Here is a 24464-nt window from a genome sequence, read left to right as displayed (position 1 = left end):
CAATTCAAAATTATATTACAAAAAAAAAAAAAAAATTAAAAACAATTTTTTAAAAAAATTAAAAAAAAAAAAAAAACAAAACAAAATTGGGGGGGGGGGGGGCGCCTTGGCTGGACGCCCAGCCGGCGGTGGTGGCGCCAGATGCAGACGCCGCCACCAGTTGGCTGGCGCCTGGGCTGGACGCCACAGCCACGGCTGCGGCGCCTAGAATAAACGCCACAACCGTGGCGGTGGCGTCCAGCCCAGGCGCCAGCCAACTGGTGGCGGCGTCTGCATCTGACGCCACCACCGCTGGCTGGGCGTCCAGCCAGGGCGCCCCACCGCGTTCACGGCGGTTTCCCCCTTTTTTTTTTTAAACAAAATATACCTTTCCTCCTTGGGACATCCTTCCCTCCGCCGCCGCCGCCACTTCCTTGCCTTGCCGCCTCGACATTGCCGTTATTTTGAAATTTTTTTTTTAGAGAGGTTGAAAGAAGATGAGCACTGAGAGTGTGAGTGACGACAGTGTGAGTGATGAGAGTGTGAGTGTTTTTTTTTTTAAGGTCAAGGGCAATTTTGGGAAACCAAGTGAATTTTGTGCGCTTTATGTAGTAATTTGTGGGCGATGTTTAACAAATCCCTAATTCAATATCACTTGAAAGTTCCAACTCACATTCCGGATAAGCCTATACTCATTTTTATATTTCTTGACAAAACGCCAATAATTAAAGCACACAAAAATCTCCATTGATATTCCAAAGTCCTCATTTTGCATCCCCTTTTAACTGGTAAATGAAGCATTTTACATGCTTTACTCTCAGTCAGTCAACCTTAAAACTATGATAACCCATTAACACCAACCTTTCAAACAAGATTGACTTCAAAACCCAATTTCAAAAATTACTATTATGTCTGTTTTAGCTCCAAATTCTCAAATATTTTACCGATTTTCACACCCAAAAGATCAATTTCCTCAAAAATGGAGTAATGGGTGGTGCTTATTTCTTGTAAAAAATTCTGGGTTTGGATTAAAAGACCAAAAAAACAGCATAGATGATAGGAATTTGAAGAAAAGAGAGATTATGGCGCATGCTGGTTGGCTAGATTTTTCGAGACCTTCTAGTGTTGAAATGGAATCCATCAAAGATTGTGATCAGCTTGACCAGATTTTACAGCAAGCTAAGGATAATTCTCAACCCGTTATCATTGATTGGTTTGTCATTTTCCACTCTTAAATCAATTTGTCTGAATTTTTTTGGAGATTTATGTTTTGCTTGATTGCATTATTTCAACTTATTTTTCTATTAAAAATCTGGGATTTGGAGTAATTTTTGTAAGAATAAATAAATAAATAAATAAAGTAGCATACTTTAATGCTGTTTTTTTTGGATGTTTGATTAAATTTTTTGTTGGATGGTAGGATGGCTAATTGGTGCAGGAAATGCATTTATCTCAAGCCTAAACTGGAAAAAATGGCTGCTGAATATGATACCAAGTAAGATTTTTCTATTTTACTCAGAAGAAGTTTAGATTTCTCTATTAGATAAGTTAAAATCCTGCTTAAGTTTCGTGCTAAACAGTGTTTTTTTGGAAGGTTGCATACATGATATGAAATTATGAATACATTTTTGGATGGTTTTGTCTGCTTGTTGCAGAATCAACAATAAGTGATGTTTTGCTGTCCTACTTGCTATCAAAGCCTATTTGGTGGTCATGCACTCCTGCAATTTCGTATTCGTGCACGCTTAATTATATTCGTACTTTATTGTACCTCGTAATTAAGAGTGTTTCTGTAACTGTATTGTGTTTCCTGACTTTGTTAAATTGACATACACCCACAATTTCTTGTACAAAAGGATTGTTAGTTGTAGCAGATAAGTAGATAACTTCATGTCTGTATGGTAGGGGCAGTGGGAGGACAATTATGTTCAATAAAGGCGGTACCAAAGTTTATATTATTACCTGATTTGAGCATTGCTAGTGAATGTGGTGCTACATCTGCCTTAACTGGAATGCCTAATTAAGCTGTTTTGCTGGCTCCTTGGATACTCATTGTTGTGACATTTCTTGCACAATCAATCCCTGCAGGTTTGCCCATATGAAAGTAAGGTTTGCCATTACTGTGAAAGTAGGTTATTGGATAAATAGTAGAATCTGTCATATAGTCCAGCTATGTATTAGTTTTAAACTTGAGTTTAAGTTTTGTGATCATTTTTTAATTATGGAAATGCGATATGCTGTTATTAGGGCATGCATTAGTGTGTTGTGATGAACTTCTATTTAGTTACTTCTTTAGAAGGATTCACTCCATCCATAAATGATCATCAAAATTTAGTGTAAAATTTTTTCATTAACGTTTTCTTAAAGGGAATAGTACTCAAAAGAAGAAAATCATGTAGCAATACGTAACATATATTACATCCAATATGTTTCTCATATTCAACACATATAAGTTTAAGTAGAGTCTTATTAGACTTTGGTAGGACTAATCTCCAATAGTTATACTAATTTTATAGTTAAATCAGTACTTAAAAATCCTATAGGTAGACTTCTTATAATTTCAAACTTTTATTTTTACGAAGTATAACCTCAGGGAACACCACTCACATAACAAGATATCAAAACCATGTTTTAGTTTTAAACTTGTATCTTGATCTAAAAAATGAGCTTGCAACTTATTTCTCGCTCAAAGAAAGCAGTACCTAGGCCCCTGAATTTCATTAAATGTTGGAACACAGTCAAATCGAAACATCATAATGGAACTGATGCTAATTGGACTTGGGTGTTTATGAGGATAGCTTATTCGTTTCAGTTGAGCCAACACCCATCTGTATCAGACTGAAAATAGAAACACCATGATGGAAAATCTTCTTTGGCTGTGAGCTGTATCAGATGTTCTATCGTCTAATCATTATTCTGCTGCGTACCTTTGATCACTCTTGCAGTTATAACTCTAGAAAACAGAATTAAGGGATCCTTCAAAGAGCAGCAAGGCATTCATATAATATTTACAAAGTTTATGTAACCTTTGTTGATCATAGATCACCATTTTTCATTTTTAGGCTAAAGCCGCTGAACCTTTTATTTTGCCTTGAGTCAACACTCTTGTTTGTAGTTTGGCAACTACTTGGAATTTCTGATAAAGATCTCATCTTTCAACACTCTCCTTTGAGAGGTTTGCTTGTCATTCTGCATTTTATGTCTTTAAACTCAAATTCTCCATTTGTATGTGCCTTGGTTAAACAATGTGCAAGTTGATATTGTATTGACAGTTGACTGACTTGACTTCTATCTCATCTTCATCATCCCTGAATACTTATATTTCACTTTCATATGTTTGGTCCGACAAATAAAAAATTTTTGCTACCATAATATCTGTTTTATTGTCCATTTGAATGTTAGTAATTTTCGATTGTAATCCATAATACACTCTGCCTAAGCTCCTGATCAAGCAACTAATTTTCGCCTTTCCAAAATCCATGAATTCTACAGTGGCCCAGTGGGTGTCTCCTATGGACTGTAAAACTCTGCTTATCATATTATTGTTTGAACAAAACTCTATATCTGAAGTTCACCTTGTTATCTCGGAATTCTTTTTTATGTCACCCATTTGAACTGGAATTTAAGTCATACATAAACCTCAAAGGCAAGCTTGCAACATGCATCAGATTAATTTTCAAATTCCTATCAAACTACCCATTAAGCTTCTGTGGATTCCTGCATCAACCTTTTATATGACCATCAACCTTGGATATCTCTACTTGTATTAATTATTACATTATGAAGTTGAGTATTCTATTTTAAAACCTCTTGATTGTGAGCTATAACTAAGATGACTCTCTGATGAGTCAAAGCTGCTCCTTTTTTGAGAAGAAACATGTACATAACAAACTGTACGAACTAATCTAAGATGCTTGACAGGTGATGTTTGTCCACATCAAGCTATAACAAGAATTTTCCTTGCACATATTGTCAGCAACTACTTATTGATAAAGTATATAGAAGTATATATGGCCTTTTTCCAGAATTTCTGGGACAATATTTTTTTTTAGTTAACATGCACCTACCCGGCTACCTGTCTTGCCCATTTCCTTAATCTTTAAGGCATGTAGCCAATTGTAAGATGACATTCAATGGCTTCAACAGTTCAACCTCTCAAAACGTTTTTGAAGTTTGATGAACCGTACTCTTTCCATTATTGGTTTTCTTCAATTTGCAACCACTTTGTTTCCAGTAATTTGACGAGTCATATGATTGTACAAGCACTGTCTATTAGTCACCTCTTTTTGCTTTTATAATATGCATTGTCTTCATCATAAAAATGTAATGCTTCATGCTTGAAATTGAATTGATTCAAGTGGCTAAAGTTATCTGGCTGATTTTGTTTGGCTTGCTTCACTCTGCAAATTTTCTCAATATGGGTAAACTTTTTGGAAAATACACATTTAGTCTTTCCTTCGAAATTATATTTCTTTGAAACAACAATCTTGCACCTAGTGTTGCTTTCCAAATGGTGCCTCATGGAAGAAGCCCATCTTATTTGTTAAATTGTGACTCGAAATCTAGTAGGGCTGACTTTGAACGATTATATATCTCAAACTACAACTGATTTTGAGGTGATTCAAGTTGGAGGTGATAGCTTGGTTCAAGAGCTTTCCAACGATAGGTCATATGCCCAATTTCAATAAGAAACGAGAAAGTTATGACCGTTTTACAAAAACCTGACGAAGCTGGAAATTTGCAACGAGGCTGCGAGCTATAGCTCGGCCCTATGAGGACTTGCGGCAGGCATGAGCTAGCTGCCGAGTTATAGCTCGGTAGTTAGGTTATTCTAGGATAATTTATGGAATATTTCCTAAAATTATATATTTTCTATGACGGCTATTTGAGTATACTTGGGGAAACAATCTTAGGGTTTTATTAGGGTTTCTTTGTGTTATAAAAGGACCTTTAGTTGATCAATTAGATCATACCTTTTGAGCCATTAGATTTAAGACTCCTTGTATTATTCTCTTGTTTCTTTCTCCATTATAGTGAAGAAGCTCTCGAATCCCCCACCCGTGGATGTAGGTCTATTTTGACCGAACCACTTAAATCCTTGTGTTGTTTGTTTATCTTCTTTATTGTTTTTCTCAATTCTTATTTTTCATTGATTTGTTCCGCATTAATCAAACACAATTACACCCTAATTTCCTAACAAGTGGTACTAGAGCCAAGGTTTTAAGGTCTTAAGGTTTAGGTGTTTATAGATTAGTTTGATTAAATTTTGCCAATGAAATTTGATATTGAGAAATTCGATAGGCAAGTGAACTTTGGCCTATGGCAATTGAAGATGAAAGCCATCTTAGTTCAAAGTGGCTGTCACAAGGCTCTTGAAGGTGTATCCAACAAGCCTTCAGGCATGACGGTGGATACGTGGGAGGAGATCGATTTGAAGGCTCTTTTGGCAATTCAATTATGTCTCTCTGATGATGTTTTGAGAGAGGTTGCCAAGGAGACGACTTCTGCGGGTTTGTGGTTAAAGTTGGAGTCACTTTATATGACAAAGAGCGTGACCAATCGTCTACTACTCAAATCTAGACTTCATGATCTTCGTCTAGAAGAAGGTAAACTGCTTAAGTCTTATTTAGATGAATTCTTCTCTATTATTATGGATTTGCAAAACATCGATGTTGAGATCGATGATGAGGATATGACTATTAGGTTGATGTGTTCTTTACCGCCTACGTATAAGCATTTTCGAGATACTTTATTGTATGGTAGAGATGATTTGAGTTTGGAGGATGTTAAGGATGCCTTAACTCAAAGAGATTTAATTGACAATAAATTGGTTAATAAATCTGAATAATGCTTTAGTTGCTCATGGTGGTAATAAGAATTTTGGTAAAGGAAAAGTTTGTAACTATTGTCATGTGAAGGGTCATATCAAAGCAGAGTGTAGGAAATTAAAGAAGAAGAATGAGGAGAAGTCCAATGAGGACAAATCCGCAAATATTGCCAATACCGACAATGATGATGATTATGCACTTTAGGGTTACGAGCTTTGGGGTTGCGGTTTCTACGATCTCTTCATGATAAGTTCCCCTTTGAGATCTCTTGGTAAAACGAGAAACCGTGTGGATTTTTGGTATGGAGTCTATGATAGATTGCTTTTGATTTTTGTTTGTAATAAAGTAGCAATCTTGGTTATGCATTAGATTTTGTTCTAGTTATGCTATTTCTTATCTCAATTTGGTACTTTTGTGATTTACTAAGTACAATTGCAATTTAGAAATTCTTGATGTAATTTTTATTTTTCTAGAATTGCTTAAGTTTTTTTAGTTTGATTTTTTGAGATGAAGAAGTGTTTGAAGAGAGTTTGGTCAATTTTGATAAGCATGCTTTGCGTCGGGACATTATACTCTCAATCTAGGCCATGTGATGGTTTTGTGTTCGGAGACGCACCGTTTCACAAGTTATGGAAGATGTCCGTTTGGTGATAGCCTAATGTGAGTAGGCTTATGGAGTTTTGTTTAAGGTGGAGGTTTTATGTTTTATTATGAGCATTACTTCTTGATTTTTGGTTCAAGGTGGAGTTACCTTGTTTTTTGGTCGATTTCAAGTCAAGGTGGAGATTGTTAAATTGTGACTCGAAATCTAGTAGGGCTGACTTTGAACGATTATATCTCTCAAACTACAACTGATTTTGAGGTGATTCAAGTTGGAGGTGATAGCTTGGTTCAAGAGCTTTCCAACGATAGGTCATATGCCCAATTTCGATAAGAAACGAGAAAGTTATGACCGTTTTACAAAAACCTGACGAAGCTGGAAATTTGCAACGAGGCTGCGAGCTATAGCTCTATGCGAGTGAGCTATAGCTCGGCCCTATGAGGACTTGCGGCAGGCATGAGCTAGCTGCCGAGTTATAGCTCGGTAGTTAGGTTATTCTAGGATAATTTATGGAATATTTCCTAAAATTATATATTTTCTATGACGGCTATTTGAGTATACTTGGGGAAACAATCTTAGGGTTTTATTAGGGTTTCTTTGTGTTATAAAAGGACTCTTTAGTTGATCAATTAGATCATACCTTTTGAGCCATTAGATTTAAAACTCCTTGTATTATTCTCTTGTTTCTTTCTCCATTATAGTGAAGAAGCTCTCGAATCCCGCAGCCGTGGATGTAGGTCTATTTTGACCGAACCACGTAAATCCTTGTGTTGTTTGTTTATCTTCTTTATTGTTTTTCTCAATTCTTATTTTTCATTGATTTGTTCTGCATTAATCAAACACAATTGCACCCTAATTTCCTAACATTATCCCTTCAAAACATCATCTATTTCAGTATTTATATCCTCATAATTTTTTGTCATCATTCTGCTATGTGATTTTGAGTTGTGCCTTATTAAAGAGTCTTGTGTTGAACCTTAATTGTCCTTGCTCAACAATGCTTCATATGCTTGTAGGGAGCCTTAAGAACTCGGCAACAAACTAATAGTATGCTTACTTTAGTCACTTGGTTTTTTTAGTAGAGTTAATTGTTTTGGGAAGAACACACCCTGTACAAAATTTATCCACGATAAACTTGCAGTAATTTGTTTATTACATCTGTAGTGATTCAGTAATTTGTTAATTACATCTGTAGTGATTCAATATGCTTGTGCCACAATGATTGAGAGTAGTACCAGGATGGGTGACCTCCTGGAAAGTCTCATGTTGGTTCATGTAGCCAACCCCACTTATAGGATTATGGCTTTAAGGCAGAAGAGGAGGAGGTGGAGGAGTGATTCAGTAATTAATTCAATCTTTCATCTTCTTCCATTTGAATATTCTTAGGCTATTCCTCGAGTTATTGAGTTTGATTTGTCTCACCACTTGGTTTCCTGAACCTCCTCTTGGAAGATGCTAACAATATTATATGTTCATCAGAAGATTACAAACAGTTATGGTTATAAATTTTGAACTATAAGAACTGTCATGCAGTAGGTTTAGCTTTATATCTGTGTAAGGGTATAGCTTTCTAAGTTTCTTATACCTATGGTTATATGCATATGTATGTAGTAATGCCAAGATAGAATATTGTAGTTCTTAATATATTTCTTCTTATAATTAACTCTCCATTGTCTCCATGTTTTTCTTGAAGGGTCAAATTTTACTACGTGGATGTGAACAATGTGCCCCAAGCTCTAGTCAAGCGCGGAAATATTTCAGTGAGACAATTTCCTCTATAATCCATGCTTATTTCTACAGTCACATCCATTTATTTCTCTCTAACTTCCTTTAACCATCAATTCCCTATTTTGCATGTAACATCAGAAAATGCCCACGATCCAGGTGAGATCGATCAACTTATTCTCATATTTCATATAGTTTTGTAAATCTGTTTAAAGATTCTAAGGTATTGAAATGCTAACCTCGCTTTCTTGTTTGCAGCTATGGCTAGACGGAGAAATGAAAGCGGAAGTAATTGGTGGCCATAAAGCTTGGTTAGTTTTGGAAGAGGTGAAGGACATGATCCAGCAGTTCATATAAATCTACAGACCTCTCTTATCTTAATTACCAATTTTTTTTTTTTTCAGTTTTTTCAACCTCGGTAAATCTTCATTTTTGTTGGTACATCACTATATTGTATAGAGTCAGTTGAAAGAGTACATTTCTTCCCTAGTAAATCAAAAACAACCAAAGTTATCTTTTCGATTTTGCTAACTGTGTACTACTATTTCGGTTATGTCCAATTAAGTTCTTATAGCTTATATATCAGTCCATGTGAAAGACTCATTCTAGGCTTAACGTGAAGTGAATAAAGGTAAAGTAATAAAGAGGTGACAAACTTGCAGGTTGCATTGGTTTCGGACTTAGGCAATTGATTCAAGTCGTATTTGATGTTGGATTGATCATGTATCGGTCTATTGTCATTCGTTCTACGTAATAAATTAATCTATACATTGTATTAACTATTAATCGTTTGGTTATGAATGCATAACCAAGAAAAAATTAGAGCAGATCTGCTTAGTTACAAAACTTGCAATTTGTGCTCTAAAAGTAAGCAGATAGGTAAATCTTTTTAGCTTGGGGTTTTACTATATATATTTTTACCGTTAACTATTTAACAATTAAGTCGCTTTGGCCGAGTGGTTAAGGCGTGTGCCTGCTAAGTACATGGGGTTTCCCCGCGAGAGTTCGAATCTCTCAGGCGACGTTTTTCAAAATTTTTGTAATTTTTGCATTCGACTAATTAAGTAGTTATGCCATGTTTACTACAGAATATGTCTTTGAAATTTTGACACAAAAAAGTAATCTTCAACTCTTACAAATATTATTCAAGAGCCTAATAAATTTCTTTATTTTTATTACTGTATTTTTTTTATGTATTTGGTCACAATTTAATGTTTGGAAAAATTGCCCGGAATAATTCCACCTTTGGGTCGTCCGCCCAAAATAATCCCACCTTTAGATTATTTTAAAATAATCCGACCTTTATACCCAATCCGCCACCAATGGTCCCAACCGGTCATGTAACTTGTTATAACAAGTTACTTGACACTTGGCGGCCTGTGATTGGTCTTAAAAATAAAATAAAATAAAATAAATTTTTAACAAAAAATTAGTATTAAAATTAATATTTTTTAAAGAAAAAATAACAAAAAAAAAAAAAGTAATCTTCAACTAGAACACCAGTTTTCTTTAATTTACCCTGCGTCTATACTAGACTTGTCTCTACTTACAAATATTATTCAAGAGCCTAATAAATTTCTTTATTTTTATTACTATATTTTTTTTATGTATTTGGTCACAATTTAAAGTTTGGAAAAATTGCCCGGAATAATTCCACCTTTGGGCCGTCCGCCCAAAATAATCCCACCTTTGGATTATTTTAAAATAATCCGACCTTTATAGCCAATCCGCCACCAATGGTCCCAACCGGTCATGTAACTTGTTATAACAAGTTACTTGACACTTGGCGGTCTGTGATTGGTTTTAAAAATAAAATAAAATAAAATAAATTTTTAACAAAAAATTAGTATTAAAATTAATATTTTTTAAAGAAAAAATTAAAAAAAAAATAACAAAAAAAAAAACCCACCACAGCTGCCCAAGCGGCCAAGTAGGGGTGGCAATTCGGGTCAGCAGGTCGGGTTCGGGTCAGATTTCGGGTCGATTTTGGGTTATGCTTAGAAACTATTAAAAATAGTGTAAAACTTAATATTATTACGAAATATGAAATTTGGGTCAAATCGGGTCGAATTCGGGTTGTTCGGGTTTGGTTCAGGTCGGGTTCGGGTCTCTCTCAGTAACTTCGGGTCAGGTTCGGGTCGGGTTTTCGTGTCGGGTCAGGGTTTGCCAGCCCTACGGCCAAGCCACCGCTTGTGTCCCCAGCCCCGCAGCTCCGGCCACCAGAACCCAACCCCAGCGCCGGCATCGGGGTCTAGCCCCTACCCTACATCCACCGTGAGTCCAGCCCTAACCCAAACCCAACCCCAACCCCAGCGCGACTCCAGCCTCAACCTCAGCCCCTCCGCGACTCCAGCCACCACCTCCAAAACCCCATTTCCGTCCCGATCCAGCTTCCTTCCCCTCACCAGTCCCTTTTCCGGCAACCTCGCTTTTCCTACGCTCCGATTACGGCCCCTATCTTCTTCCTAAGCCTCAATTTCGGCCCATATCCCCATCCCTTTTATGTCCTGATCCCAGCCCCCTTCCTCTTCCCCGATCCCTTTTCCGGTCCCTCCCCTTCCCCACACTCCGATTTCGACCCTATGCCCTTCCAACGTTGAGTGGAGAACGGCGCAGCGAGGCTGGCTGCTCTAGGCCTTGTCTGGCTGGTGGTAGAAGCGGCGAGGTGGTTGAGGTCGCGGTGGCTGAGGTCGCGGTGGGGCTAGGGTCTGGGGTTAATTTTAGTTTTTTTTTTTTTTTTTTTTTTTTTTTTTTTTTTTTTTTTGTAAAAAAATTAAAAATAATTTATTAATGTTAATTATTAATAATCATTTCTCAAAACAAAATTAAAATAAAAAATTATTTTTTGACCAATCACGTGATGACATGTGTAAATTTAAACTTAATTAAAAATAAATTACCTACTCAACCGGTCACAGGTCACTTGGGACCATTGGTGGCGGATTGACTATAAAGGTCGGATTATTTAAAAATAACCCAAAGGTGGGATTATTTTGGGCGGACGGCCCAAAAGTGGGATTATTCCGGACAATTTTTCCTAACATGCGTCTTTTATTGAGCCTTAGTACAAGCTTGTTTCGGAAATCATAAATTGGTTGCTTATATATGTATCACCAAGTAGCTAAAAACATAGTATTAATTTATTAATTCATTTTATAACTAGTTATTGACCCGACGATGTTCCGGATCATTATAAATTATAAGTTTGATTAAATTAATTTAGAAGAGTTAATGTTGAACAATATTAATAACTAAATGAAAATGTAATAAGAGGTCAATATGAAAGTTTTTCAATTAAATTAAACACTACTGTATTATATATGTATATAGAATTAAAGTTAGACCAATGAAGAGTTTTTGTAAGAGACTAAACATTAATACAATTCAATACGGTAAGAGAAGAGGGATGACACATAGGATGATATGTAGTGCATATGTGGCATATAAATGACACATGTCGTGAGCATGTTGTCCCTCTGAGTTTTAATAATATTATAGATTGTGTTAATTAACATTAAGAACATACCAACTTTAATGAAAGTCACTAATCACTACTCACACATTTTTTTTTCCTGCGATTTGGCCGAATTAAAACAGGTAAAAATAAATTGTTCAAAAGTCACAATAAAAATAATACGAGTACTTCGTATATTTCACGGTTTGTGTAAGTAATCAACAAAAATAAAAAGGTCCTACCGGGAGTCGAACCCAGGTCGCTGGATTCAAAGTCCAGAGTGCTAACCACTACACCATAGAACCTTTGACATTTTACATTATTCAATTATTCATCATTATCTTTAAGTAGAGTACTACGTATTTTACTTATACTAACACTATGTCATAATGTTCGTAACAAATGAGTTTACATTACATTTTGGCAGAATTTATTTGTAAATGTTAAATGAAAAATGATAACGTATGTGATGAACATTAAGATAGAGAGATACCAACCTGAAAATAAATGAAAATATTTATTGCACATAATGTATATCAATTGTTTTTAGTAAATGTTGCACATAGTATAATTAAATGTTACAAAATATCATTTCATGTACTCCCTCTTTATTGTAATAATCACAACCATTTGACCATTAATATTTATAGCTAAAGTTATTGGCCCGGGTGATGCCTCGGTTCATTATAAATTTATTACTTTAATCAAACTATATTTTGGCCTTGTTTGACACCGAGAGCTTAAATAGTGTGTGTGTGTGTGTTTTTTTTTTTTTTTAGATGAGATCTTAAGTACGGAGTTAGTTGTTTGTGTGAGCTAGTTGGTTTGACCATTTTTTTTTTGGTTAATCAAGAACAAATGATAAATCAAATCTTTATAATTTTGATGTCAATATATACTAATTATTGCTCGTACTTTGTAACTACAATTTTATCAATGCACAAAAAATGGAGTAATGATTTATTTCTTACCGTACAAATAATATTATTTTGCAATTATTAAGGATTTCAAGGGGGAATTTAAATAGGATGGTTACACATATGGAAAGGTTTTCAATCAAATCATACTCCCTCCGTCCCCGAAAGAACGACCCTTTTGGGTTGATTTCGCGGGTATTAATAAAGTTAAATAAAAGAAGTAAAAGTAAATTGGAAAAATAAATTTACATGGGGTTTACAAAAAAAGTAAAGAGAGATAGTAATAAAAGTATATGGAAAAACAAAATTTTATATGGGGAAGCTAATTTTGCACAAATATTGTTGCAAATTAGTGGGTATTTTAATGATAATGGGTCATTCTTTTTGGGACTAAAATTAGGCCAAATGGGTCATTCTTTCGGGGACGGGGGGAGTATTATTATGCAATTATTAATAAGAAGAAATTTAAATAGAGTAGTGGTTATACGTGTGAAGAGTTTTTCAATTAATTAAACATTAATACATGAAGGTTAAACCAATGAAGAGTTTTCCAAGAAAACTAAACATTACTACACTTCAATTATGTGGCAAGCTTGGAATATGATGTGGCGCAATAACACAAAAAAAATGACACATGGTAACATAGCACTCCTTACCTTGGAGTTTTAATAATAATCTAGATTATAAACTAGATTATCCATCGTGCAATATACATTTTTAACAAAAAAAAAAAAAAAAAATTGTGTAAAACTCATATATACTGAGTACAATAAATCTTTTCAATTTTGTCATAAATTCATTGGAAGTAGATTTATTGAAAGGAATACAATTTGAATATTCAGGGAATTTCTGAACGTTTAAATATTAGTGTTAAGGAATGGAGGAGAGGGAATGATTTAAAATCAAAAGAAAGGAATACATTTGCTATTCAATTTACTGTACTTTGATGTGCTAGATTAAAGTTGTTGAAAATATTGCTTGTTTACGAAGTATCACACACAAAATAGTAAAAAAAATTAAAAAAACTTATCACAAAAAAATGACATCATCAATGGTTTTAGGCGGGAGAAAAATTTCATAAAAAAGAAACAAGTATATAGTTTTGAGGAGTGATGATGTTAGCAATGTTTTGTTTTAGTAATAGTCAATAGATTCGTAAGAAACATAAATTGTTTTTTTTTTTAAACAAAAGAAGTAAAAAAAAGCTTGGTATATGTTAAACTAAAAAAAAATATTGGAGAAAACAGCTTAGCTTTTATATGTATGTATAAAACTAACCGACTTCTAATACTCTTCCTCAAGTTAGTTGGAGCATGCAAATCACGAATGCCCAACTTACGTAGCAAAAACCCAAACTATTATCGTCCAAGAGTCTTCTTAAAAATATCTGTCAACTGATGATTCATAGAAACATAGGAGGTAGAAATATTACCCTTCAACAACTCATCACGAACAAAATGTCAAACTACCTCAATATGCTGCGTACGAACATGAAACACTAGATTCTTAGCAATATTCAAGGCTGATTGACTATCACAATACAATTGCTTAGACTTCGAATGAACAACTCCAAGAGAAAGCAACAAAGCCTTCAACTACTTCAACTCACAAGTAGCAACTGCCATAGAACGATATTCGGCTTCGACCGAAAAGTGAGATACGATAGGTTATTTCTAGTCTTCCAAGAAACAGGTTGTTTCTTAGTCTTCCAAGATACAAGCAAGCAACCTAGAAACACAAGATATCCTGTTAAAGAACGCTGAGTCAAATGACACGCCGCCCAATCATTATCACAAAACGTCGTCAACCGTTAATTGATAAATACTAGTCCAAAAATAATTACATGACAACATATGATTTTTAGATATTAATAAAATGTAAATATAGTCAAAGTAAATATATGAATAATGCTAAAGTCAAATAATTGTTACAATTATTATGAAAGAAGATGATAAATGTGTAACATGGTGCTTAATTAGCTACAAGTATAGATTCATAATACTAATATTTTATAATATACTTCCTTTGTTTATATATATATATATATATATATATATATATATATATATATATATATATATATATATATATATATATATTTGCAACACTTTTCTTTTTACGATTGTCGATGTATAATTTTAATTTTTAATGTCTTCAATTACCAATATATAAAAATGATAAACATTTTATATTAAATTAGTATTCTTAGGTATAAATCATCATAGCTAGTTAAAGTGAAACACATGAACATTATAAAAGTCAAACTGGTATAACTAAAAAAATACGGAGGGTGTAAATGTTAATTAAGTGAAGCAAAAATGGCTTTGCTTATAATATTGAAAAAGAAAGTCTAAAAGGATGTAAATGTTAATCAAGTGAAGCAAAAATGGCTTTGCACATTGTATTGAAAAAAAAGTCTAAAAAGGATGTAAAAAGGTCCTACCGGGAGTCGAACCCAGGTCGCTGGATTCAAAGTCTAGAGTGCTAACCACTACACCATTACTACACCATTAGGGGTGAAAATTCGGTGTTCGGTTTGGTTTTTGGCCCAAACCAAAACCGAACCACCTTAATTCGGTTTCTTGATTTTAGAAACCACACCGCACTACTTTACTTTAGAAACCGAATCATATTTATTTCGGTTTCAGAATAAAAAACCGAACCAAACCGATTTTTAAGCAAACTAAAATTCCCACAAATTGAACATGCAGTAGCAGAGAAATTAAGCAAACTAAAATTCCCACAAATTAGTACAAACTAAAATTCCCACAAATTAATTCCCACAAATTAGCACAAACTAAAATCGCAATTCACAAATTAAAATCGCAGTAGCAATGATTTAAGCAAGTAAAATCGCAATTTAAAATCGCAAATTAAAATCGCAATTCACAATTGAACATGCAGTAGCAACGATTTAAGCAAGTAGCAACGATTAGTATTTAGTAGGAGAAGACAGGAGAAAGCAAGTAAGTAGAGCAACGATTAGCACTTTAGCAAAGGAAGTAGTAGAGCAAATTAAAACCGCAAATTGAATTCGCAAATTGCATAGTGCATACCTTAATTAGTAGGAGAAGATAGGAGAGAGAGAAGCAGGTGGACCGTTGACGGTGGTCGCCTGGTGCCCTGGTGTACTGGACGGTGGTCGGAGACTTAGAGGAGACAGTCAGACAGGAGAGGGGACGAAAGAGTGGAGAAAGGCTGAGAGGATTAGAGGAATCAGGGTATTTATTTTTGGGCCAGGCAGGGGTTTTGTAGGATTGGGTTATAATTCGGTTTGGTTCGGTTTTGTTCGGTTTTTCAATTTCCCGAAGCAAAACCGAACCGAAAACCGATTTTTTTTTATTTTTGACACCGAAACCGAACCACCCTCCCAAAAAATCGAATTACATTCCTTATTCGGTTCGGTGTTTCGGTTCGGTTCGGTTTTACACCGATTCACTTTCACCCCTATACACCATAGAACCCTTGCCCCTTTTAACCCAAGTGACATTGACAATGTTAACCATAAGTTATCAATGTCATTATTACTTGTATAAATTATGATTTACTAGAATGTACCCATGCTAATTCATGGGTTATATACTTATATCTATATGTAATTATGTATGTTGTTAGGATAACTAGTAGAAGTTACATAAGTGGAAGTTATAGATTTTTTTTTTTTTTGAAAGGGAGTTATTTATTTATATTTTAGAACAACTAGGTTAAATTCCGTGCCATGCACGGTCATAATTAAACTTTACAACGAAATTTATAAAGAATGGATTTAATTCAACAAATTTATCCAAAAAAAAATATTTGTAACAAAATAATAGTTTCTAATTAAAGATATTGATGGTCAAAGTCGTGTCTCAACAAATGTGCAAATCCAACCATAACTTATAAAAAAAACGGAGGAGTATAATATAATAAAATGATTTTGTTATGTTGTTCTTATAAACGTTATGTATATTTGTAAGATTTATACAAATTATCCTATCAAAATTATTATTCTTATTTTTAATTAAAATAAATTTTAAGTCGGATGAAAAAAATTATAATAATATTATGATAATCTTGGATGATGATATATGTCAATACCTTAATTTTAAACTATATATATTTGTAACTAAAAGATTTATAATATATAAAATATATGTTGAAAAAAAAAAATTAATTATGATTGGATTAAATGTGTTGTCAAAATGGAAATAAGTATTATGGTAGGTTATAAAATGGAAGTCATTTAATTTTGGCAAAAAAAAAGGAAAGAAAAAAGGCGGGAATTTTTTTTATAACATTGTGACAAGTGTCACTTTAGGTTCGCTTTTAGTATAGGTTAATTGATTAGGGATGTGGGAGTTATTTGGAAGTTATTTAATAATAATAAAATAATAATTAAAAAAAAAAGAGTTGGGATTTTGGAGTGCTATGGTGAAGTGTTGCAAAAAAGACTTAAATTATATAAAGTTTTGAGCATGGGAGTGAATGAGTGATAGCAGTGGAGCCACTCCCCGGAACCCGGGATCGAGGCACACCCCGGGTATTCCCACCCACAGATTCCTCATGTGATAGAAAGGAATGTGGAGCCCCGCTTACCAATAAAAAAAAATAATAAATTGTAGTTTATATAAATTTTTTTTTTTATGAAAGAGGTTTATATAAATTTTTAATATTAATACTTGAATTTTTATTACTATATAAAAGAAATAAAGCAAAACAAAAAAGGAAAAATTGTCAGAAATTACCTTTTATAACACGTTTTTTTTGTGAAAAAAACACTTAATAAAAATTTCTTGTAAAAACACACCTAAAACCATATTTTTTTTTTGCAAAATAACACCTTAACCCGGTTTCAAGGCTTTGACCTTGTTTTCCGGCGTTGACTCTCACGTGAGGGTCACGTGCTCAACCCCTTCCTCCTCAAAACCACCAAAACAACAGCCTAACAAACCCCAACCATCAACACTACCACCTAGCCGCCACTAGAACTACCTCTCAGTCGCCGTCGACACCACCACCCATCAACATAGTCTTCGAAAAAATCCCTTTTCTTTCTTTTTTACCCTTTTCCCCTCCAGGCCAATTAGAATTTCTCACTCTTCTATTTTTCCTAGCGACCCTTGAATTTTTTTAAATTGAAGAGAAAACTCCATTGTTTTGCTCTAATTGCTGCAAAGAACAATCTCAATTAATCAAATTTAATTTTGAGGTAGGTAAGTTGTTAATGTTAATAAAATTGATTCTTTGTTGTTAATTTCATTGATTTTTTATTTACCTTAGATCTAGGGTTTCCAATTGGGGGAAAAAGGGGGGGGGGACTACTAGCTACCCTCTTCTCTCCTCTCTATTAGTTTTTTAGGGGAGGGTATACTTTTTCGAGTGAATTTACGTGGTTTTGGGTGGGACATGGGTGGTTGTGGGGGTGGGTGAGGATTTGGGTGGGTGGTGATGGCAGATAGGTTGATGGGTGGTCATGTCAGCGGCTGAGAGGTGGTTCTAGTGGTGGCTAGGTGGTGGTGTCGACGGTTAGGTTTGACTATGGTATAGTTTCGGTGGTTTTGTAGAGGGAAGGGTTGAGCATGTAACTGTCACGTGAGGGTCAACACCGGAAAACAGGGTTAATGCCCTAAAACCGCCCTAAGGTGTTATCTTCAAAAAAAAAAAAAAAAAAAACCGGTTTTAGGTGTGCTTTTACAATAAATTTTAATATGGTGTTTTTTCACAAAAATAGTGTTATAAAAGGTTGTTTCTTACAATTTTTCCAAACAAAAAAGAAAAAAAATGTTTCAAAAAAAAAAAAAAAAAATTCTCAATGATAACTCCCAAGTTTTACTACACGAAAATGGTGACCTCCCTTTTTTATTATACAAAATGACCCTAATCAAGAAATTTATCTCACTTATGATATTAATGAATATCATTTAGTTAAAAAAAATCAACTATGATTAGCTATGAAAAAATAAAATTAAAAGAAAAACCACCAACCCAGCTACCACCTTCACCCTTATCCCTCACCAGACCTAGCCAGCACCACCTCCAACCCCGATGGAGCCACCGAACACCCCTCATCTGAAATGTCGAACCTCCCACCTAAACCACCAAACCATCGCCTCCGCCCTTTCCTCTAATCATTCCTTCTCCGACCTAGGTCGTTTCGGTCGAGGAGGGTGGTGAGTTTAAGGTTTGAGGTTTTGATACTAGGTGGGAAGGAGGTGGAAGATAAAGAGACAGAGGGTGAGTGGCCACAGAAGAAAGAGAGAGAGAGAGAAAGGGAGAGAGAGGGGGAGGATCGATGGTAACGGTTTGGAGTTCTAGGTAATGGGGGTGGTCGTCGTTATGCTAGGTTGCACGGAAACGAGAAAACGGGGAATCTGGGAAACGAAAATTATTAAATTATGAGAAACGAGGAAACGAAAAAATTAAAATAAATAAAGATATTTACTTCATATCAGAATATAATACCAATTGATTAAAGACCAAACTATTTCTTTTTTCTAATTCAATGTCCCTACCTTCATTCATCTTCCTCTTCTTCTCAAGTAATAAGAATATATATGCAGAGTTGCAGAAAATTCAAGATCATCACTTGCGAATAAAACTAAAATTGTTCATCATAACAAGACAAAGTAGTTTAGGCTTTTCCTGTAACTCTTAATCTTCTACATACGGCCATACAAGAGTCACACAGATGAACGATGACGGTAATTTGTAATATTATTTCTTTCTTTCTCAAATTAAAACAAAAATAAACCCCAAATCACCAAGGTTTAATTGCTTTTTTAAAGGGGAAACACTTTTATATACCCCTGATTAAGTTTCCCCAAGGTCTCCAAACTTTCAAATGGTGTGAGACGTTTTGCAAAGCCAGGAAAATTTCAAATACGTTTCGAAATGCGTTTCGAAACGTAAAACGTTTCCAAAACATTTCGGAAACGATACATCAATGAATTTTGACGTATCCGTGCATCAGAGTCGTTATGTGTTCAACGGTCAAAAGTGATCGGGGTTTGGGTTTGGTGGTCGTGGTTCCGAGTTCGGCGATTTAGAGGTGGTTGGGCAATTAAGGTCGCTGACAGTGAAAGGGGAGTGGAATAGGGTGGCTAGTTGGTGGAGCTGGGGTGTGGGTGTATGGATAGTGGTTGTTATTTTGTGAAAGTGTTTTTTTTTTTCAAAAAAATACTAACCATAGTTAATTTTAATCAACTATTTAATGAAATAAGGTTATTAGTGGGATGTAATTTTTAACTAAGGTCATTTTGTATAATCTATATCTTTATTTAGTATTTAAAGACACAAACCTTAATTTCCACGTGTGCTTTCTTTCTACATTTGGTTACTCCCTCCATTTCATAATGTTAGTCCTATATAGAATCAATCACATAGAATAAAAAAAGAAAAAATATTTGGAATCTAACATTAAAGTATAAAATAATTCATAATTAGTTTACTTTATTTAATAATTTTTTTTTTTTTGGGAAAGCATAAGTCATAATACAAAATTCAAGGTAGAGATTTTCTTATTTAGAGTCATGTCATCAATCCATAACCAATTAATTCCAAAAAAATATATATATATTAAAAATAGAACATATTCAATATGAGTTTTGAAACGTCCAAAATAGTACACAAGACTAACATTATGAAATGGAGGAAGTATTTTCCTTTAAATTTCTGTATATTCCTTTTCTTTTATTGACCTTTTTTATATGTCATTAGTTATTGTAGAACTTTTCCATCTTCCCCCATTTACGTAATAATAGCTCTAAAAATTTTATAACCTCCTATTTGTTCAACATATTGAATTTCTTAATCTTTTCCTCTTATCCCACCATCTTTCATATTCAATTTATTTGAATGTGTTATTTATTAATTCATTGACCCTTTATCATCTACCCTTTGCAGACACCCATTTGTGTCTCCCCAAAACCAAACCCAGCGATGAATACCTTTTATGTCGAATCATAATCGAATGTAGTGAAAGTGTGGAAAGTTTAGTGTTGCGGATAGTTTTAATTTCTTTTCTCTTCTCTCTGTTTTTAAAAACCTATTTTGAGAAAAACAGCCAATCCAGTTTGGTTGGTCCATGATATGGGTCCAATAGTAGTGTAGTTGAATGGGGCTTGAAAAGAGCTTTCCAACGATATATTATAAGCCCAATTCCGATGAATATTGAGGAAGTTATGGCCAAATTATTGAACTGGGCCTGGTTTGAGCCTTATATGCGGCCCAATGATCTAGAGGAGGGCCTAATATGGATTTATCATTCCTAATGCAATTAGGAATGGTTTTAGTCTTCTAGATTCTTCTAGAAGGTTCTTTTCATTCCTAATTCAATTGACATTGATAAATTGACTTTTCGTTGACTTTTTAGAGTTTTAATCAGAATCAAAGAACGTTTTTTGAGGAAAATACGATTTTATCCTCCTGTACGGCAATTTCTATATGATTTTAAGAAAATGCGTGGATTTCTCAGTCAGCGCCAAACGCCAGCTGTAGCGCCTGAAGCTACGCTTGGCGCCTGGCGCTAGCCTTAGCGTCTGGCGCTAAGGTCAGCGTTTGGCGCCAACCTGGCTTTTTGCGTCAGAACTTTTTTTTTGATGTTTTATCTTTTTGGTAGATTTTCTCTATAAATAACGTGTTAAAAACTTCGTTTTGACTCACCAATTCTCTCTCTTTCTAAACCAACTCTCATCAAGATTTCTTGATTACTCTCTCTCTCTTTTCTAAACTAGCCTTCTCTCAAATATAAAAATTCCGCCTTCATTAGACTTAGATACACCTAGCCATATTCGAAGTTGCCTTCGCCCTAGACGTGAAAGGTTTTAATTTCTGAGGGTTTGGTCCCAAATCTTTATTTCAATTATTTAATTTAATTGTTTGTTTATTATTTTCCTTGAATTTATTAACGTGTGTATTTTGTTATTAGAAAGAGGTACGAGGCATCCAAGTAAGTATTTTAATGGTTTTTATTGATGTTATGATATTCCTAGTATCATGTTAGGATGTTCTTCTTAATTTGATGTTTAGAATGACAACAATAAGTTCCTAGTATCATGTTTAGGGTAAAGAATAAATTCTTAATATTAAGTATGATTGTTATGATGCTTCCTATTTTCTTTCCTAATATCATGTTAGTATCATGTTAGGGTTAAAGCTTTGATCTTTATTCTTTAGTGACATGCTAGGTGATTAGGAGATTTTGCTCCCACTAATCGGAATACGCCACGTGGGCCAATCAGGTCCTGCCAAGTGTCCCTCAGTTAGAACTGTCAGGGCTTGCCACGTGGAACCCGCTTATTCGTCCACCTTGGACCTATTATGTCATGACACGTGGCATACTCCATGCCTAATGGAGAAACCGGCCACCCAGGCCCAACTTCCGAGGGAAGCCCAATCAGCCCTAGGTTAACCTAAACCTAGGATTGGCACGTTTCCCAAGGTTATAAATACCTCCCTTAATCCTCATTAAGGGGGATTACATGAATAACAGGCTGATCACGCTAAAAAAGCAGATTACCTACATTAAACACTCTCACCTAGAGAGACCCAATCACTTTAATTTCCGCATTAATTACTCCTTAATCAAGTACTAACTTGACCGTTGGAGGCGGAGCTCCCACCACCAGGAGTCTCCGTTGTTTTGCAGGTACAGGCGTCCGGTTCCAGTCTCGGAGTTGTTTTGACGCCGTCTGTGACTTCTGAGATGGCATCCACGTTTGTACCGACTCCTGAAGAGAGGCGTCCCCTAGACGACTCTCAAGTTCAGTCGGACCACGATACTGAGAATGAATTTGAAGTTGAAGCTCACACAGCTTCAGACGGAACCCTAAGGGCCCGACGTACCCGTCATACCGAAAGGAGGGAACGGGAACATCTTCAAACTGGACTCAGTAATCCAGCAGGCGCACCGCTTGTTCGGCAGCAGCCGACTGATGGGTCTGCTCCCATCACAAGGAACGAACTCATGACCTTCATGAGGGACTTCAAGGGAGAAATTCAAGAGTTGATCAACAAGAAGCCGCCTGCTCTGGACAAGGAGCAGACGGCTAAGAAACCCTCCACTTCACAGAAGAGGAAGCCAGTTCAAGGGTGAGAGGCGACTCCTCATCCTAAATCTAGGAAGCGGGAGCCGACTGCCCTTGATTTCACAAAATACCGTTTTCCTACTCCAGCAAATAGGAAACCTGTTCGTCATATTCAGGCGGACGGGTCGAGGAAATCATACACAGACGCTCGGCTACTGCTAGAGCAGAAGAAGAGTGACCGATTGTCAGAGTCGGACTCTACTTCAAACTTCCAAGACAGTCTGCGAAATACCTCGATGAGGCATACTCAGTCGTATCATGAGAGTCAGTCAGGCGGCACCTCCCGTCAGTCCGGCTATCATAGCGACCAGGCGGTACCAAACTTACCGTTTGTACCGCAACAACAGTATTTCTTACAGCCACCTCCGTTTGGTGGACATGCAGCAAAAAACGTCCAACCTATGGACTGGCAGCTACGGTTGCTTAGACTTGGCGAACAGCCGTCGGCCTTCTCCAAGGAAATTACTGAAGCCGCTCAGCCGGCCAAAGTGAAAAATGTATTAGTAGGCGCCTATGACGGCACTACTAACCCAGAAGACCATCTGATGGCATTCACCAACCTGATGTACCTTCAAGGGTTGGATGATCCCACTTGGTGCAAGTGTTTCCCAACGACTCTCAAAGGAATCGCACAACAATGGTTCGGCAACCTGTCGACTGGTTGTGTATATAACTTCAGGACGCTTGCTTACTTATTCACCTCCAACTTCGCCATGAACATCCCTGCGAAGAAGACGACCCTTGATTTAGGAATAATTCAGCAGGGCGAGAAGGAGGGGCTTCGTTCTTACATCAGGCGGTTTAACCTGATGAGAATACAGATTCAAGGGTTACCGGATGAAGTAGCCTATACTGACTTTTTCAGAGGTCTCAAAGACGGGTCGTCCTTCAAATTTGATTTGGTCCGAAAGAGGGTGGCGACTCTTCAAGAGGCCTTGATTGAAGCGGAAGCCTATATACAGGCGACTGATCTTTGTAGTACGGTAAAACAGTCAGACGGGAAAAGGTCTGACAAAAGAGAAGGACGACAGAAACAGTCGTCAAACAAAGACGAGAAGAGAAAAGAGGTATGGGCGGCTGATTCCTCTAAACAGCCGGCCCAGAAAAAGAAAAAAGAATACAAACCATACTCCCCAAAGTATGCGTTTAACAAGGATAGCCAATTTATCCTAAAGGAAATCAAGGGACGGATCTCAATTGAGAAGCCGGTCCCCATGAAGGGTTCTGCAAACAATCGGAACCAAGAAAAATTCTGTGCTTATCATGAAGATGTTGGTCATCACACCAATGAATGCATCACTCTCATGCGGTATCTGGACCGCCTGGCTGAGCAAGGTGATCTTGACACTTATGTCAAGAAATCTACGGGGAACACTTCCTCGAAAAAGCAGTCGGCCAAAAAGAATCAACAGGCCGACAGCTCCGATACAGATGATGCAGTCGTCTACACCATTGCAGGCGGCTTCTCAGGAGGCGGCCCCACTATTAGGGGCAACAAAGACAATATCAGGCGGTTAGATGTACATTCCGTTCACCAAGAACGGCCCTCCAAATATTCATTTCCTGAGATTGTCATCACTGAAGAAGATCTAGGAGGGGTAAGAGGGCCGCATGACGACCCTATCGTTATTGAATGTAAAGTGGCCAACCAGAGAGTTGGTCGAATCCTCATAGATACCGGAAGCTCCTCAGATCTCATTAGTAGAAAATGTCTGTCGAAACTAAAATATCAGACTGATTGCATACATCCGGCATCCCACCCTTTAGTAGGGTTTGGAGAAGGAGTCGTCCACCCAGTGGGACGAGTGGATTTACCAATCCGCCTGGGCAAAAAAGGGGAAGGACGACACATGGTAGTCCGGTTCCTGGTAGTAAAAGAACTCTCGGCCTACA

At 36.0% G+C, this 24464-nt stretch overlaps 1 protein-coding gene and 2 non-coding genes across 3 annotated transcripts; 2 read left to right on the top strand and 1 right to left on the bottom strand.

The window, feature by feature from the left end:
* Positions 1-644: 644 nt before the first annotated feature.
* Positions 645-8658, top strand: LOC110689220 (thioredoxin-like 3-1, chloroplastic). Its single transcript, XM_021865947.1, has 5 exons — positions 645-1192; positions 1400-1474; positions 8102-8168; positions 8275-8292; positions 8392-8658. Exons 1-5 carry the CDS (start codon positions 888-890, stop codon positions 8488-8490), a joined length of 564 nt encoding a protein of 187 aa, XP_021721639.1. The 5' UTR covers positions 645-887; the 3' UTR covers positions 8491-8658.
* A 417-nt stretch (positions 8659-9075) lies between these two features.
* On the top strand, positions 9076-9157 carry TRNAS-GCU. The gene has a single exon. It is a non-coding gene; the product is annotated as a tRNA-Ser (tRNA).
* A 2663-nt stretch (positions 9158-11820) lies between these two features.
* On the bottom strand, positions 11821-11892 carry TRNAQ-UUG. The gene has a single exon. It is a non-coding gene; the product is annotated as a tRNA-Gln (tRNA).
* Positions 11893-24464: the final 12572 nt, after the last annotated feature.

This window comes from Chenopodium quinoa, unplaced genomic scaffold, assembly GCF_001683475.1.
Source record: "Chenopodium quinoa cultivar QQ74 unplaced genomic scaffold, ASM168347v1, whole genome shotgun sequence".
Lineage (NCBI taxonomy): Eukaryota > Viridiplantae > Streptophyta > Magnoliopsida > Caryophyllales > Amaranthaceae > Chenopodium > Chenopodium quinoa.
Note: the sequence above shows the minus strand (reverse complement) of the source record. Positions and strands in the feature narration are given on the sequence as shown.